Source organism: Bos javanicus, chromosome 9 (assembly GCF_032452875.1).
Source record: "Bos javanicus breed banteng chromosome 9, ARS-OSU_banteng_1.0, whole genome shotgun sequence".
NCBI lineage: Eukaryota > Metazoa > Chordata > Mammalia > Artiodactyla > Bovidae > Bos > Bos javanicus.
Genome location: NC_083876.1, coordinates 96,236,983 through 96,255,491, shown reverse-complemented (window position 1 = coordinate 96,255,491; position 18,509 = coordinate 96,236,983). Strand labels below are relative to the sequence as shown.

General features: G+C 53.8%; 1 protein-coding gene across 1 annotated transcript in view; it reads right to left on the bottom strand.

The window, feature by feature from the left end:
* IGF2R (insulin like growth factor 2 receptor) overlaps window positions 1-18,509 on the bottom strand; it is a 103,312-nt gene that overhangs the window by 53,262 nt on the left and 31,541 nt on the right. The window contains exons 5-11 of the mRNA XM_061428479.1: window positions 13,854-13,986; window positions 13,275-13,404; window positions 11,352-11,457; window positions 8,183-8,345; window positions 7,866-8,040; window positions 6,902-7,005; window positions 975-1,139 (exon numbers count right to left, since the gene is read on the bottom strand). Coding sequence (XP_061284463.1) covers window positions 975-1,139; window positions 6,902-7,005; window positions 7,866-8,040; window positions 8,183-8,345; window positions 11,352-11,457; window positions 13,275-13,404; window positions 13,854-13,986 — 976 coding nt within the window. The remainder of the gene's footprint in view (window positions 1-974; window positions 1,140-6,901; window positions 7,006-7,865; window positions 8,041-8,182; window positions 8,346-11,351; window positions 11,458-13,274; window positions 13,405-13,853; window positions 13,987-18,509) is intronic.

The window sequence follows — 18,509 nt, the reverse complement described above, 5'->3', positions numbered from 1 at the left end:
GCAGCGGGTGATTATGCGACTTCAGGCCCCTCTGGCTGTCGTGTGTTCTATTCCACGTGACAGAGGCAGCTCGTCGGCCCTGTGCTGTGCTGTGCTCAGTCTCTCAGTCGTGTCTGACTCTTTGCCACCCCCACGGACTGCAGCCCGCCAGGCTCCTCTGTGCACGGGGATTCTCCAGGCAAGAATACTGGGATGGGTTGTCATGCCCTTCTCCAGGGGGACCTTCCCAACCCAGGGACCGAACCCACGTCTCTTAGGTCTCCTGTATGGGCAGGTGGACTCCTTACCACTAGCACTGCCTGGGAAGCCACACGCTGGCTACAGGTACACAACACAACTCGATGTATATACACACAACTCGACGTATATACACACAACTCGACGTATATACACACAGCTTGACGTATATACAACACAGCTCGACGTATATACAACACAGCTCGACGTATATACAACACAGCTCGACATATACACACACAGCTCGACGTATACACACACAGCTCAATGTATATACACACAGCTCGATGTATATACACACAACTCGACGTATATACACACACTGTGAGATGAACACCTCAGTAGTGCAGATGAACATTCATCACAAGAAACTAGAAATTTCTATGTGTGTGGTGAGAATTTCTAAGATCTACCTTCTCAGCAACAACGGTTAAAAAAAAAAAGTTTCTAATCACAAAATACAGGGCCTGGCACACGGAAGGCACTTGGTCATTTTTTCACTGAACTATGATAAGAGGAGCCCAAGGCACTCCAACTGGGAACGGTAACACTGACCTCAAATTCAGATATCTCACCTCCTGAGTCAGTGTCATCTCTGATAATTCATGTTGCTCCCTGAGAAGGGAGGAAGGGCTGGGATACGATCAGTTGACAAAGAGAACGGTAACAGCATTTCCAACCATGCTGGTGGGGAAGGAGGCGAGAGGGAAGGTTCTCGTGCACTTCTGGCCGCCTACCTGAGTGCCGGGCCAGCGCCGACAGGTCGAAGCGCTGTTTCCCGTCGGAGACGCCGCACAGCAGGGCCTCCTTCTCGTGCACGCAGGCGTACTTCGTATCCCACGTGAAGAAGTAGGTGCAGTCCACCTCCCCGGTGAACACAGGAGCCCCTCTGCCATTGTTACCTGCGTCAGGTAGAAAGGGAGAGAGTGCCCATGACGTGAGAGACGCCAGGACCGCCAGTCGGCACACAGGACGGGACCCCTGGGGCAGCCGTGCAGGCCAACAAGCTCAGGGCTCCAGCCCCAGAGATCAGAGGGCCCCCAGGCCAGAGCACCTCAGGCAGAACCCCTGCGGTCAGCCCTGTGCCCCTTTCATCTCGGGAGGATGGCCTCAACAGGACAGCAGGGTGTTTTCAATGGGTGTGAGCCCCTGGGCAGTGCTAGGCAGCTCATGGCCTGTGGTCAGCTTCCCAGAGGCTCATAAACACCCTTTTAAGTCAGACCAGGGAGTAACTCCGGTTCCAGGACCATCACAGTCTTAACGATGTGCTTGTGAGCAGGACAAGTCCCCAGGGACTCGTCCCTGAAATGAGCAAAGAAGAGAGATAAGGTCTGATGAGGTCTGGGCCTCCCCCCACCCACAGTTGAAGGGCGCTCAGGTCTAGTAACCTCACTCCCAGAGGGGCCAGCATCCCAGATCCTGGCGACTCGGGCACACGCGGGCCTCTAACATCGCCCTCCAATCCATCAGCCCTCCCTGCAAGCCAGTTTTCCTGGTCCACGTAGCCTGGGATTCTGCAAAGTCTGTTGACTTTTCCCCAACAAGAAATTCTATCCCCTTGCCTTTCCAAGCTAGTGCGCCACTGGCACGGCAGCCGGTTTTCCACCCTTGATGGTTTAATAATCCTCCTCTGGACCTCCTGCACGACTTGCCTTTCTTAAGGTTCAGTGCCCTGAAGAGAACAATGTTCTAACGAAAAGCAAGATAATTGCACCAAGGGTGAAAGCTGCTTCAATTGCAACTTCTATTAAATCTTTAATAATATAAACGTCGCAGTTGTAACACCAGCAACAGCGGCTCGTTGTACACGGACCTCAAGCCAAGGTGGGCAGGGCGCTAAGCCCAGCATTCTCCACGGGGCTGGATGGCAAACAACGTGCTCTGCGTTAAGGGCTTCGCATCCGTTCGAGGATTTCATCCTTTCACCCTTCACACCCTGTGGCATGGGGACAGTTTTAGCCCCGTTCTGGAGATTTAGGAGGGCTGAGTAGTCTGCCTATGGCTCCAGAGCTAGAAAGCCAGAAATCAAACCCAGACGGTCTGGCCCCAGAGCCAGACTCAGAGCCACAAAGCGGTAGTACTTCCCTGCACTACTGTGGGTTTTTTCTTTCTTCTGTTTTTCAGATTTTTTTTTAGTACCCTAAGCTGTTCTCCCTAAGAACTGGTGTTCCCAACCTCCTTACCAACAACACAGAGTCCACCCTCTCCAGCTGGGACAACGGTGCCCCCCACGCTGGAGCAGTGAAGCTCCTCCAGCTCCCTTCAACACCCCCGACCCCCAATCCACCCACAAGGTTTGCACTGCTCCCCGCTGGATCAGTATTTCATGAATCCGAAAAGATTTGTGTTTCCTGAAAACCTGAGGCATCCGGAGTGTTTTTCTTTCCCCAGGTAACTTCACAAACGATTAAATACCAATAGTACAGTGAATGCTTCTAGGGTCATCCTCCCTTAGGAGCTAGGTTTGCATCTGAAACGCCCTAATGATCCACAGGGAGAGTCCATTGTAAGTAAAATTTAAATAACCACTGGCCTGCCTGCCCCTGACCTGCATTCTTATTTAACTCCTCGGAGAACTTTTGGAGAATAGAAAACTAAGACTCCTCACGACCAAGCCACGTTGCCTTTATTTTGTTTGGTTGGTTTTAGATTCAAACACATAAAACTAGGTTCATCCTTATAATCCTTATACAGCTATTACAAACAAGTCGGATAATTTAAAAAATTAAAATAAATGACTCGTTCATTCAGACCAGGTGGCTTTTTAAATACACAATGGCCTTGCCTCCAGGACCGCTATTTTCCTATGGGTTTCCACCCACCAGCGGGATCACCGGTGACTTTCTGTAATCTCTCCATCATTGCTCTCCATGCAATTCCGAAAGCTTCCCGGGTGTCCCACCTGCACGGGCTCATTCCCAGCACACCCTTTACGTGGCCTCAGGGAATGTGGCCTCCACAACCAGCGGGAGGCGAAGCGGACTCTTCCCACCGTAGGGGGCGGGGCGGTGGGGAGCGCTGCCCCATCCCCACCCCCACCCCCCCCACCGCCCCCCGCCCCATCCCACTCGCCAGACCGGTTCAACCTTCCCTCAGGGCACACAGCTCAACAACATTTCCTGTCTCCCTGCCTTTGAAGTTGGATCCTGTCTCTTAGTTCTGGCCCATTAAATTAAAAGAAAAAAAAAACTGCAGTTCCCAAACTACGTGGAGTCCTGAGGCCACGTCCACAGAGAGCAGCAATAAAAGGTGGGAAATGGACTTGTCTCCAAGCGACCGCACAGGGCGGAGGCCCCCCAAGACCGGCACGGAGACCAGAGAAATGAAGTCTTGGATGTGATGACCTGTCACTTGGATTTGTGGATGGTGTTTTACTAGCGCAGGCTAACGTAATTCCTCCCCGCAAAATAGTCTAATGTCCTTATTTGACAGGATCACCAATAATAAGATCTATTCCATCAAACGAGATGTTAAGTTATTGAAACAAATGGGAAAGAAAATACATCGTGGATGAAAGAAAGAAACTTCTGCACCTCTGTGTCTTGAAAAGCAGGAAACCCTAAACTCATAAGCCTAAATAATTCCTGGAAATCCAAGTTGAACTATAAACCACCCTTCACAAGACTCTGTGGCCAATTAACACCCATTCAAACATGCAAAAAATACATTATTACGTTTATCCAATAAACACAGACTCCACTAAAGGCTTCTCTTCTCTAAGTTCTCTAAACTTAAACTCAAATAAAGCAACAATGAAATAATTTTAGACTACACACAGTTTCATGCATTGGAGAAGGAAATGGCAACCCACTCCAGTGTTCTTGCCTGGAGAATCCCAGGGACGGAGGAGCCTGGTGGGCTGCCGTCTATGGGGTGGCACCGAGTCGGACATGACTGAAGCAACTTAGCAGCAGCAGCAGCAATATAGTACATATAGTTAGCTCCAAATTACAGAGCTGGAAGGAACCTTAAATATTTCATATCCAACTCCAGCCTGAAAGGGGCTCAGAGTCTCCCACAAAACATCTAAAAGTCTCCGGGTCGGGTCTCTGTGTCACCAGTCACAGGGACCTAGAAGACAGGTGTCTTCAGAATTAGGGCATCGCCGTTCACCTTGGCAGCTCTTTGGCACCAAGGTTACGTGAAGGAATGCCCTCTCCCAGAGTCGGGGTGCAGTGTTACAATCCATCGCTGATGTGATGGAGCGTATAAACGTGGAACAAATTCGGTAAAACATTAACGACTGTTTAGCCTGAGGGGTAGGCATGTAAGTTTTCATCGTAACGTTCCTTCTACTTATAGATTCGAAAACTTTCCTAACAAAAAGGGAAAAAAAAAAAAAAATGACCTCTAATCGTTTTTCCAGTCTCCAGCCCACTTGGGCTCTCTAGCTTCCTGGCACGACTCCCGGGTCTTTCCTGGGAGTCCCTGACCAGAGGCCCTCCTCAACATCCTCCTGCGGTCTTTGGGGGTGATCATTCGATCCTCCCAACGTGCCCAGATGAGATCAGCGCATTCCCGACCACCTCGGCCAAGTCATTAATAAAAAGCGCAGACGGAGCGCGGCCGGAGGCGGCAGCGACCGGGCGGAGGGGGCCCTGGCCCACACAGAGCGCCCGCAGCAGAGCCGCCCACCAGGCTGGGGTGGGGGCAGGCCGCCCGAGGGTCTGGGCAGGGGACTCGGGGGCGAGGAGAAGGCTGCCTTTCCCGGGAGGCCCAGGCGGAGAGGAAAGGGTGGACTTCACAGAGGGCCTCCTGAGGGCCCGGAGGAGCTGGGGATGACGGCAGAGGGATGGAGAGTCCGGGGAGGGCCGTGGGGCCTTCCAGCAGGAGGGAGACAGATCCAGAGGCCGCACCCAAGCCAGATGTGTGTCCCACCTCCCCCCACCACCACCACCACCACCACCCAGCCCCTGCACACTGGTTTCCGGACAGAGTCCAGACCCTCCACAGGACATGAGATCCCCACAGTGCTCCCCACACTCTCTTTAGCCAGGGGTGGGGCCTTCAGCTCTGACCTGCTCGTGGCGACCCTGATGCCCACCTCTGCGTGAGCTTCTCCTCCTGCTACGAGCGTCAGCCCCGTGGCCCCCGTCTTTGGAGCCTGGCTCACCCCTGCACTGTCCCGTAGGCCTCACCCACACAGCACCTCCTAGTCCTCAGGGGGGACTCAGACACCAGCCCACTGACCTGGGGGCCTTCCTCCTGACACAGGCCCCCAGCGACAGACCTTGCCGGATGCCCTGACCCCGCCCGCGCCACCCTGAACTGTGGTCCCCAGCACCCTTCTCCCCTGCCTCTGCTCTGCACACACCCAGAGAGCTCTCAGCCATCAAGGCGTCCCCAGGCCTCGCAGACAGGAATCCATAAAACGTGTTCGATGAATCAACTGAGAACAGGACTCCAACGTGAAGACCAGGATGCGCGTGGGGGGCGAGGGGGGCTGACGGACCACAAGCAGGGCCGTGAACCACAGGGATGGCGGCGGGGGGCAATGGGAACCGAGGGGCGCCCTGAGGCCCTCCCACCTGCTTCTTGCCAGGTGAGTCTCTGCTTGTGCCCCAGGGGCGAGTCACCCCCTCTCCTGCCCGCGTTCACCTCCAGACACCTGCCTCTAAAGCTCGGCTCCCGCCATGCACGGCTGCCTCTCCCAGACCCCCGGTAAATCACGTAGGAACCTGCCCCGGGACTAGAAGGTTAAAGCTCTTCCATGGGAACGTACAAAACAAACAGAGGGAGGAACCAGGGGCCCCTCGGGGTGGAGGGATGGGGCGAGCTGGCCGGTTACGCGGACAGGGCCGGACTCGGGTGGTTCCCAGGCTGCAGCTCTGGGCTGAGGCCCGGCCAGCATGCAGAGAAGCGGGGGGGTCACCGTTTGGGGGGCCTGGGAGGGGATAGCGCTCTGATGAGGGTGAGAAGCCCATCACCTCTCAACAGACCCCAGCTGCATGGAGGATCGCTGGAGTGGGAACAGAAACGGCAGTGCCACGGTGGCCTCGGGGAAGCTTCTCAGTCTCTTAGAAAGACTCAGGGTGTCAGTTGTTCAGTCGTGGACCCCATGGACTGTAGCCCAGCAGGCTCCTCTGTCCACGGGATTCTCCAGGCAAGAATACCGGAGTGGGCTGCCATTCCCTTCTACAGGGGATCTTCCCAACCTAGGGAATCAAACCCAGGTCTCCTGCATCGCAGGCTGATTCTTTACTATCTGAGCCCCTAGGGAAGCCCTCCACTCCACTTAAAGACGCCCTGTGGCCTCTTACAATCCCCGGAATCCAACTTCTATAGCAGGGCAACCAACTGCAGAAAGGTTCACCTAGAAACTCGTTTCCTGGAAGCAGAGTTGTTGCGTGACAACCCATCAGAAGGTGGTGAGCAGCCCAGGCCTCAGGCTCCGTCCACACCCCAGTGAGAGCTGAACGCGGGACAGAAAGGCTTTCCTGGCGAGGCGAGTGCCGGGCCCACTCCCAGAACAAACAGAAAATGAAAACAGGATGTGTGTGTCCACCATTGGCTGGGTGGGTGGGGGGGTCCTCCTGCCCACTACCACAGAGGGGACCTTGTGGGGCCCCGTCTGCAGGAGAAGGTCTGACCACCCCCCCAGCCCTCTGCTTCCACGAACCCAGCCCACCGACGCAGAGCCGCCACTGTCTCCAAGCGCACTCACCTGCTGTCTGATTGCACTCGAAGTTGATGACACTCATCCGCTGGAAGCCGGAGCTGCACTCTTCACCCCCGAAATAGATCAAGGTGAGGTCTCCATCCGAGTACCTAGGTTTTTGTAACATACACACACACACACGTTTGGTAGAACCAAGAAAGAAACTTGAACGTCTAAGCATTTCTACATAAGACTTTTGCACACCATCCATAGACCAGCACAGACGCAAACAGGTGGGGACACGCTCCCGCCGTCTGGGGCAGGACCGTTCAGAGGAAAAGAGCCCCAAATGGATGCGCTTGTCATCCTCTCACTTCAAAGTGATAACTGGCTGGATGAAAGCACGAAAGCTTCTACTGGGAACATGGGGACTCTTCTGCTCTCATTTTGGGGTTCTGTACAAAATAATTTATGCCCAAGAAGACACTGCTCTACCAGCAACTGCCACAGAAAGTCTGACAGAGGGACCCCAGATGACAATTTCAGAGAACTAAGGCTTTGATAAAAGCTTTTGTGAAGCTAAGTCCTGATTTCAGGGCTCAGGAGAATTGTCCTGAATGCATTCTCCTGGTTGTTCAACTCTTGGATGTGATGCCAGTGGTGTTTCAGATTTCTCAAACCGCCAGAGAAAAATCAAAACTTCTAAAAAACGTAAGTTGTAAAACGCCAAAGCCACATCAACTTACCATGTAACCTTGCTACAGTACAGTTCCCTACAAACAACAGATCATAAAACAAACCGTACTAACAGAAGCAGTGGTAGTGTGAAGCCAGGAAAACTTCCCCCTGGGTCAGGAACGAACGGCACTTGCCTGACTCAAGCAGGAAAAAAAATGCCAGCTTAGCTGACTTCCCTGTGCTTAGGTGACTTCCCTGTGGAAAATGGAAGCAGGCATCTGGCAGGGGAGTGTGTTAGGCTTCACAGGGACATGCAGGACACCCTTGAGAGTCACGCGGGGGCCATACCCACCGGAGGGTCAGGTTCTGGGGTCTCCCGGCCACTTTGACTTGAGTGGAATCTGCCTTTTTCACTTGGCACACCGCAGCATCTTTCTTATTACAGATGGGCGCTTGGCTTCCTCCGCAGATGCTCAAATAATATGTATACTCGTCCGCCTCCGAGGTGTAGAACAAGGAGTCTGAGGCTAAGGAAAGGGGGACACACGAGAAGGGGCTTCGCGAAGCTCACAGGCCTGGGACAGCCACAGCGTCCTCCCGTCTGACCTGCAGCGCCCGCCCTGAGGCAGGGGGTGCTCGGCCTGGGCCCCCTCCCGGCCCCCAGCTCACCTTCCACCCGGCTCAACGGCTGGAGGTCGACGGCCACGTCATGCTGCGCGCTGCTCAGGGAGCAGCTCCGGCTTTCCAGATAATCCCTGTGGCAGGCGTACTCGGTGACCCACTCGATCTCAAAGCGGCAGTTGGATTTCGCTGTGAGCTTGGGAATGGTGCCCTGCCGCAAACCCGGAGAAAAAGGGAGAAAGATTCGTTTTATTCACACGGCTCAAATGCAGACGGAGTTTCTCTGCTTCCGGAAAAGCTCAAGGGTGTGCTGCTGGGCTTTACCATTGTTCTCATTCTAGTACCGCATGGCCCATAACGGATTGTGATGATTTGACTCTTGACTATTCTGCTTCCTCGCAGCTCTTCTGGTCCCTTTCAGAGTCACATGCAAACTTCAGCCTGGGAGCCCACCCTGAATGCAGTCTCCCCTGCCCCACCATGCCCCTGGTGAGCAGTCACAATGTGTGAAGGGCCTGTGGTCTGTTCACTCCTTTCTGTCACAGGTGCCAGATGGACCCCCTGCCCCCAACCAGGGGGGTGGAAATCACTGCATCTGTGCGCACCTGGGGAGACAGGCCCTAGCCCCTCCCAGGAATGTCCATGGGGTAGACGGTCCCTAGACCCTCCTAGGAATGTCCATGGGGTAGACGGAACCTAGCCCCTCCTAGGAATGTCCATAGGGAAGACGGTCCCTAGCCCCTCCTAGGAATGTCCATGGGGGGAGACAGTCCCTAGACGCCTCCAAGGAATGTCCACAGGGGAGATGGTCCCTAGCCCCCTCTTATCAAAGTCCATGGGGGAGACAGTCCCTAGCCCCTTCCTAAGAATGTCCATGGCGGAGATGGTCCCTAGCCCCCTCTTATGAATGTCCACGGGAGAGATGGTCCCTAGCCCCCTCTCATGGATGTCCACGGGAGAGATGATCCCTAGCCCCCTCTCATGAATGTCCACGAGAGAGATGGTTCCTAGCCCCTTCTTATGAATGTCCACAGGGGAGATGGTCCCTAGCCCCTTCCTAGGAATGTTCACAGGGTCTTGGGCAGGCTTCACTTGTACTCAGATCAGTTTTGCTCCCGGGTGGGGCCAGGCTGTCACCCCCCGCCACAAAGCCACCCTCTGGGAAGGGTGCTGAGCAGTAAGTCACTGTGAACAAGGGCGCAGTGCCACCCTTCTGACGTCCCTGGGGAAGCGGCCCTCTCCCCGGCCCCGGCATCAGGGGCAGCCGTGCTGCCTCTGGGCACGTCGCGCTGCCAATGCTTACTGAACACCTGCTGCATGCCAGGCATGAGGCCCAGTGCCAGTTTTACCATCACGTGGCCAGCAAGCTGCAGAGGTCCAAGTCCAGCCCCGACCGCTTACTCAGGAAATCGATGCCCTAACTAACCCCTTGGCTGAGGGCAGCCTGACAAACAAACAGAGATGTGGATCGAGAGCTGAGCGAGAGCAGCCGGACGCCCAAGGCCGTGTGGGGTGTGACTCCATGTACGTGGGAGGTCGGGAAAGGCAGAGGCCAAGGGGCGGGGGGGGGCTCACGGCGGCGGCCAAGGCTGGGTGAGCAAGGGGTGATGGTGGCTGGGCACGAGGCTTCTCTGGGTGATGGAAAAGTTCTGAGGCGATAATTGTGCAATTCGGTTAGTGCACTAATAACCATTAAACTGCACTTAGGCTGGGCAAATTTTTACAGTATGTAAATTCAAGTAAAGCTTTCTAAAAGAGATTTATGTGACAAGGTGAACGTTTTACTAAAGTTCCAGCTCCTAAAAGCATTTAATGAGCCGGTGAAAATGCTTCAATAAACCTTCTAAGTATTAAGGGCCCCGGGCCTAAGTCACCCAAGCTCTGCCCAGGCGACAGTCAGGCTGGACACAGAACCTCGTAAGCTCCACGGTGGACACACTGGCCTCGACCGCCTCGCGTGGAGGGGCACTCCCCACCGTCTCCCTCGTGAGAGTGTGGACTGAGGCTCGCTGGACGCGGCACAGATCAGAGGGGGAAACGCTGAGACCATGGCTGCCTTAGAACATCTCCCTGATTCTGATTCCCACTTGTAGGATGGAAAGAAGAAATACACAAATACATGCAAAAAAAGAGTATAAATGACACTCCTCACAATCACATGCGGGACCAGCGTCGGTTACTGGCCCGCCGGGTCTTGGCTGAGTTGACACCATGCAGCCCCGGAAGTCTGGCTGGACCCGCACTGTAGTCTCATTCTCCACTACCACCCCACCCGCAACACACACACACACACACACACACACACACACACACACACACACACACAAAACGGCCAGCTGCCAGCCAGAAAGCAGAGAAATTCCACGTTTGTTTGGGGGAGGACATTCTTTGGCAAAAGAATTCCGTTCCTCCTACTTCATTCTGCGGGGAGGACAGGCAGAAATAAATTGGAGGAAAGCCCTACCCTTCCTCCCTGGGGACGCCTCCCTTCAGCAGCACTGCCATCTGCAAAGACACTTAAGCAGCAGAGGCCCTGAGGGACTGCGCTGGCCCGGGGCCCAAGGACACAGCAGATGCAAGGCCCTACCCTCAAGGAGTTTACAGCGGGCACTGGAATTTGAGTAAACAGCGAGACATCAATCTGCCCATGGGCAGGGGGCAGGAGGCAGGTGAGGGGGCCAACGCGCTTCTCTTGAGGCTACAGGAATCTCCCTTCGGGCCCTCATTTCCCCTACACCAGGATCCACCCCCGGAACCCCAGAGCGCTGTCTGCCAGGCCTACACGCCATCTGCATGACTCGCTTCTTACTACGCTCCTAAAACCACTTAGCCGTTTTTACCTTGCCTCACCCGAAGCAGTCAACAGACACGTGAAATCCACAGGTTCAGGGTCATATGTACATTTTTTTTTTTTAAATATTTACTGACATCCGCCTCGCTGTGAAGTTTTTAAAAAAAAAAAAATCTGTCCCTGAACCACTGGAGGTCATTCCGCGCGACCCTTGAACAAAAACACCATCCTGTGGGTGTAGACGGAGGTCCCTCGGGCTGGTTGCGAAATAGCACACAGCCAGCCAGGCACGTTCAGCACACAGCTGGGTCCAGCCCGGGCCTGCTTGGCTTCCACGTCCACGGTGGCTCGTCTTCTGCACGAGGACCCCCAGATGCAGGACTGCTGAACACCACTGGGGTGCAGAGCTCAGGTCAAGCCACTCACCTCTCTGCGCTCCGACGGGCACACGAACGTGATGGTCACCGCCGGGCTGTGGCCGTCACAGAAGTCGGGCTGGCCGGCCCCTTCCTTCACGTAACTCAGGACGAGCCTGGAGATGCACACATCGGGGAGAGAGTGGGGGTGAGCAACGCAGACATCACAGCCCTCATTCTGCCCTCAGCACCCTCATTCAAGCGAGAGGAGAACAGATGCAGGTCACAGACATAAAAGAAACCACAGGACAGACTCACTTGCGTTTATTTTCATTTGGGGGACATAAAATTTAAGTGAACTTCAATGACTGCTGTACTTTCTCAAAAAACAAACAAAACCCAAAAAAAAGTCAAATAATCACCATGTAAACTTAAGTTCTTAGAAAAGCTGTCGGGAGGACAAGGAACAAAATCATAAACCATCTAACAAAACAAAACAAACACAGCCCAGCTGGCCAAGTGCGTTTCAGCCCACAAGGCCGCACGACCACTTCCTCTCTAAATGACAACTTTTCAATGCAAACCGAGGACTTTCCTTTTTAAACCCGATGACCGCCCAGAGCACTGGCCACATGGCCTCCCACCGGCAGGGAGACAGACCCTGGAAAGGCCCGTGGGGCGCTGGCCTTGCTGCAGGCTGTGGCCACGGAGGCACCAAAAACAGACAACCTTCCTGGTCTCTGAAGGTGACCTCGGGCTTTCGCTCCATGCCCATGCTCTCCAGAGTCCTCTCCAGCCCCTGCCAGCAGGAAGAAGAGCCCGTTTATCACTTGAAGACAGGGCAAGAGGCTGAAGTCTGCCCCCGCAAATTTCACAAGCGGAAGCCCCGATGCCCAGCACCCCCGACGTGACTGTATTTGGACACGGGGGGCCTTGGAGGAGAGGATGAAGATGAGGTCGCTGGAGTGGGCCCCCGAGACAGGACAGCTGTCCTTATAAGGAGAGGGGCTCGGGACACAGACACACAGGCCAAGACCATGAGGGGACATGGGGAGAAGGCAGCCGTCCACAAGCTGAGACCAAGGGTCTCAGGAGGAGCCCCTCACCACGCCCCCTGCAGACATCTCAGCCTCCAGAGCTGAGAGGGAGCTAGAGGAGCTGCCTGGGCATCCTGCAGCCCTTTGCCTGGGCGGCCCTGGCAGGCGAACACACTCGCACACGTGGGAATCTCCCAGCATGCTTCAATTTAGGTCACGCGCCAGTGTTTTCTGGGGACAGAGTGCAGTCTATAATTGCACACGCTGACACACCACGAGTTCCAGACGGGAGCAGGTGCGGCGAGACGTCTACCAAAGGGCCCCGGGAACAGAGAGTGGATAAAAATCCTCACTCCAAGTTCAGGACGTGGTCATGTGGGACCCACCGGAGACAGCAAGCTCTCTGCCAAGCCAGGGGCAAACCCAAGTCAGGAGGAGAGTGTGTGTCAACAGCAGGGCTCCTTAAGAGAAAATGAACCACCCCTGCCGGAAGCTAGGGGGCCCACGGCGGGCTAGGGGGCCCACCGGACCCCAGTCGGGAAGCAAACTGTACCCAGAAGAACAACGGCAAAGTGGCCCTCCTGCCGCTTGCCCTCCAGGACTGTTTTTTTTTAAAGAAGAGATAAAACTATGGACATAAAACCAATGTCAGGGGTGATGAAGCAGGGAAGACACTCAAACACACCATAAGGTAGTGGCAAGCTCATAAAATGGAAACCATATGGATGGATGCGGGCTGCATCGCGATAAATGTGTTCCTGCTCTAAGGAAGAAATGATTAGAAAGTCACCAAGAATGTGCGACTCAAGCAATGACCAGTAAGTTTACAAGCACGTGTGAAGTAGTAGTCACTTGGCAAGGCCTTTCTCAAGCCCTGTTGAAAAGGGGTATTCTTGCAGCTCCCCTGAAAAAGCCAGGCTCTTGCTGAGGACTGCCCCTGCCAGCAGCAAACTGACCTGTCATTGCTCACGAGCTTCAGCCCCTCCTGGGGCCGGCCCACGTCGAACGCGCGGTCCCCTCGCACCAGGCAGGCGGCCGCGCCGGTGGGACACACGCGCACTTGTGGACTCGAGGCCCGGAGCACCTCTGGAAGAGGTAACATGTGACACTGCATCAGACCACGCGCCGGGCACAGCAATCACACTCAAACCTTGGGTCCAGGGGCTCTTGTAAAAACTGTCAAATTTTCTTAAAGTCTCCAATATAAGGTAATAGAAATTTGGAAACAAGGACAAGTAGGATCCCATCCCAAGACCCTGGGCAAGCCAAGGCCCACTCTGAAAGTGGACAACGGGATGAGCTCTCTGCCCGGCTGGGCAGCTGGGAAGCGAGGACGCAGCACTAGAACGCTGGCTCTGCCCCTTGTCCGCAGGAGCGGCTGGGAAGCAGGGACATGGGACGTGGCTGGCGGCTAAGGGATGTACCCCTTCCTCCCGGAGCCATGGATGGGAACCCTACGGTGCCAGGGCAAAGGCACTGAAGCCTCTAAAGAAATCTTTCCCCCACTCCCACACCCGACGCCCTCAGACACAGACCTATGTCCCTGCAGACATTGATGAACAGAGATGTGTCCGGGTCAGAGTCGTCCACCAAGTAAGCACCGCTGGTCTTGATCAGTGGGTTTAAATCGTGCTTCTTGAGCTCTCTGTCGAAAGCGTAACAGGGCACCTGGGAGAGAGAAGGGAGAAGGAGGGGCTTCCACACACGCCTTGGCGGGGTGGGGAGCAGGGGTGAGGCTAAGCCTGCGACCTCTGCCACATGACACCGGGCTCCATGCCTCAGGTCTCCAATGAGGCCCCCGAGGACGGCATAATCAAGGCCTGCAGGGCTCCGGCTGCTCCCATGAGCATCTCCTGCCTGCCCCTTCCCTCCCCGCCACACGGTCCGTTCCCATCAGGGTCCTCACTCATGGCTCCCTGTCCCTACCCTCCCTTAGCAACCACCTCACATCACCCTGGCAGCAAGTCCTCTCCTGCCTGCAATGATCTCTTTTAAGGGGGCCTCTAGGTTCCAGCTTCCATGTACCCGACTCTGAGCCAACATCTCTACAACCACCAGATCAACCCTTTAACAGTTCCACCAAGTCACAAGAGATTGTCACATACCGAGTGAAGTTAAGTCAGACAGAGGAGAAATACTGTATGACATGCCTGATGTGCAGAATCTAAAAAGACACTATGCAGCTCAGTTGACTTACAAAACACACTCACAGACATAAGACGATGAACTTACAGTTGCCGTACAGTTGCCGGGAAGGACGGAGGGAAGGGAGGGTTAGGGAGTTTGAGATCGACACATACACCCTGCTGAATTTAAAGTGGACCCACAACAAGGGCCTGCTGTACAGCACAGGGAACTCGGCTCAACGTCCTGTGGCCGCCTGGATGGGAGGGGAGTTTGGGGGAGAATGGGTACCTGTGTATACATGGCTGAGTCCCTTCGCTATTCAACCTGAAACCATCACAGTGATGTTGATCAGCTATTCCTCAATATAAAATAAAAAGTTTAAAAAGGAAAAACTAAAAAAAAAAAATTTTTTTTTTAAATAAAATTCCCTCGAGTCACATCACTCCTGCTCAAAATCCACCAGGGGAGGGGGAGTTTGGGGGACAGTGGGTACAGGTATATATATATTGCTGAGTCCCTTAGCTATTCCTCAATATAAAAGAGTTTAAGAAGAAAAAACTCAAAAAAAAATCTTTTTTTTAAAGTAAAATTCCCCTGAGTTACACCACTCCTGCTCAAAATCCACCAGGGGCCACTTCCCATCACCTTGAGGGTGCAATCCCAGCTTCTCCATTGTCTCCGACCCTGGGGACCACTCCACGCAGTCACACTGGCCTCGAGGGGCACTTCAGCCCAGGGAAGTGACGCTGCCTCTGCCTGGAATAGTCCCTGGCATCCCCTCTCACCTTGCTCAGGCCCCGGGGGAAGCGTCACCTGCTTGGCGTGGCCTTTTCAACATCTCCAGCTCTCTCTGCGCCTCCCCTACCCTTTTTCTTCATTGCACTGGTGTCTGTCACCAGACACCTCCACCTGCTAACGTGCGAGTGAGCTCCTGAGGACGGGGGGCTTTGTCACTGCTGTGGCCCCAGGCAAGGCTCAGGACATGGCTTGGAGCCTGAAGTTCCTCCTCTGGGCATCTGGCCCACGCTTGTGAGTGTGTGTTAGTCATTCAGTCGCCTCTGACTCTTTGCCACCCCAGGGACTGTATCTCACCAGGCTCCTCTGCCCACAGGGCTCTCCAGGAAAAGAATACTGGAGTGGGTTGCCATGCCCTTCTCTAAGGGATATTCCTGACCCAGGGATTGAACCCAGGACTTCTGCATTGGCAGGTAGATTCTTTACCATCTGAGTCACCAGGGAAGCCCTACTGGATTCTAACTCACATGTACTCTCTCATCTCTATAAAAGAATGGCCTCTGTTTTTAAAAAATTGAGAACTAAACCAAACCACTGCATTGTACACTTCAAATATATGCAATTTTATTTGTGAATTACACCTCAATAAAACCGGTGGCGGGGAGGAAAAAGGGGTCCAGGGGAAGGTTACACATGAAACCCATTATAGCGGGCAAGACCCTGTGCTTTCCAAGCTCCACCAAACTCTGAAGGTAAAGCGGCCAAGCCCACAGGTGTGCCCCTGAGGAAATGCCTGGTCACCAAGTTTATGTAAAACAGCCCCCAAATCTCAACTGCAAACTAATACACCACATCGTGTTAACTGCCTTAGCCAAGAAATATTCTAAAATCTCATGTTCTCTGCAAATCATTTCAAAGGATCGATAGTCTATTTCATCATTTCCACTGGGTAATTTTCCTTAAACTGTTTATTTGGAAAACTGAAGCTATTCACAGGCAGGTTCATTTACAAAGGTTAACTGCTTCATGTTAATGTTTAGCTTTTAAATGTTTCTCGGAAAGATGCTATCAACCCTGCAGGAATGCTCTGACCCACTAACCCTCTTCCCCTGTTCTGTTTGCAGAGACTTCAGAGAGAGCTACTGGATTAAACCCAAGGACTCGCACCCCCTCGGCGGAGGTGGGGGAGGCGGACCCAAACTCATGTCAACCAGACCCTTAGAGCAAAGCTTCCCGCTGCCTGCGACACTGACCAGACAGCCCGATGCCAGCCAAGGAGGGCAGGCACAGGCACAGAGCGGGTTGAGGGCAGGAGGCCAGAAGCCACGCCTGGCACCACGTCCTGCCGAAAGGCCATCGAAGTGCACGAGCGGGATGACCGCAGACCGTGACGAAGCTCCAGTGGAAGTAACCCACGTCCTGGATCCTGCAAATTCAAAGCTTGCCAGTCCCTAGCAGAGTAATACAGTTAACAGAAATGTGTTAACTCAGAGGAGGGGGATGGAATTGGGCTGACTGGTGAGACAGGAGACAAGAAGCAACTTTCCAGCTGCGAGATTAAGAGAGTGAGCAGGACAGCACCCAGCAGGCGGGGAGAGGGGCCACCTGCCTCAAACTAGCTCTGTGTCACCCCAAGGCTAGACGGATCCCCGTGAGCCAGGCCTGCAGACCCCCCCAGCTCAAGGCCACAAGCAACTGCTGGCCGTGTCTCAACTCCAGGAAGGAACAGGAGACACGCCCGACGCAGCGCCCCCCAGAATTGGAGCGAGCGTCGGAAAAACAAGCAAGGCTCCTGGGGAGAGTCCTCCCACTTCCTGCTCCACTGAGCCGAGCAATGGAGACATTCATCAGCCCCGGGAATGCGGCGGCCGGCAAAGGGGGTCTCTGCCAGCTCCACACACAGCACACTGAGTCACCCTTGTTAACGGTGTACGTCTGTACATTAACCATATTTATGCAACTCCGCTAGGCCCACACGCTTGCCAGGACTGCGTTTTCTGTGTTCCCTAGGGGTGGAATGGTAGGGGGTGTGTGTCCACAATCTTGTAAAGAAATTACGATCTAAGAGGACTCCACCGGGATCCACTGAGCAAAGCATGACACGGGTGGGTTTAGACGACACTTTCTGGAGCCCACCCCCGCCCCATGCTCTCTGCCCATCACTCCATTCTAAATCTGATGAAGCCAAAACAACAGAAGCAATGAGGAGACACTAAGAATGGGTGGCGGTCAAGACCACATGGCCACAAAACCAAGTCTAGGTTTGTTTTTTTTTTAAAAGAGGAATGATGAGTGTTTCTGCATTTAATGTAATTCTTGAAGTTATAGTATAGCCTATATGACGCAATCAAATCCTACTGAAGACAAAGAAAAGGGGATATGCTTTCCCACGACTTGTAGGGAGTGAGAGCAACACTCCTGCAGCAGCCATCAGGCTCTCACGTGTGTCAGTCACTCGGTCGTATCTGACTCTGCAATTCCATGGACTGCGTGAACTGAACCCCCCAGGCTCCTCTGCCCATGGGATTCTCCAGGCAAGGATACTGGAGTGGGTAGCCATTCCCCTCTCCAGAGGATCTTCCCTACCCAGGGATCAAACCTGGGTCTCCCACATTGCAGGTAGACTCTTTACCAACTGAGCTGCCAGGAAAGCATCAGGCTCTTGTGTTCTTTCTACTCATCGACACCTAAGACAGAGCAGATGCCCCCACACCTTCAGTCTACGGGCCCCATGAATGCAACAGCGTTTTCAAAATGTAATGACATTCCTGGCGCTGAAACCCTCCAGAGAGGAAAACTCAACAGATAAAAGCCCTGCCGCCAACCAAGCCCAAAGAAAAGGTCACTGGGAGCAAATCAACATTCCCCCTGCATCTTTCGATCAGCTTCTAAGAAAAGTTAAACATCACTTTTGAGAAAAACATAGGCTCTAATCTCCCCATTTCCACCCCCCAAAACGGCTCAGGTCCAGGGTCAGCACCCTCGTTCTGTAAACATGTTAGGCTTTATGAGTGACGTAGGTCTCTGCTGTGTATTCTCGGCTTTTTTTTTAACAATCCTATAAAAATGTAAAAAAACAATCTTAGATCTGGGGCTGCACAAACACAGGATGCAGTTTGTGACTTCTTGACCTACAAACACAAAGAAAACCAAAAACAAGTCACCATTTCTTTCTTTGGGGAAGTAATTATTCTTCAGGTGGTGGGAGACAACTGTCAGTTCAGCAAAGCAAGGTAAAAGGGAGACCCGGTTAGAACAGGAAAAATGGGGGTAATAACTATCGCTTGCAGAGTCAGAGACCGAGAGAACCTCCATGGGGCCTGGGGTCT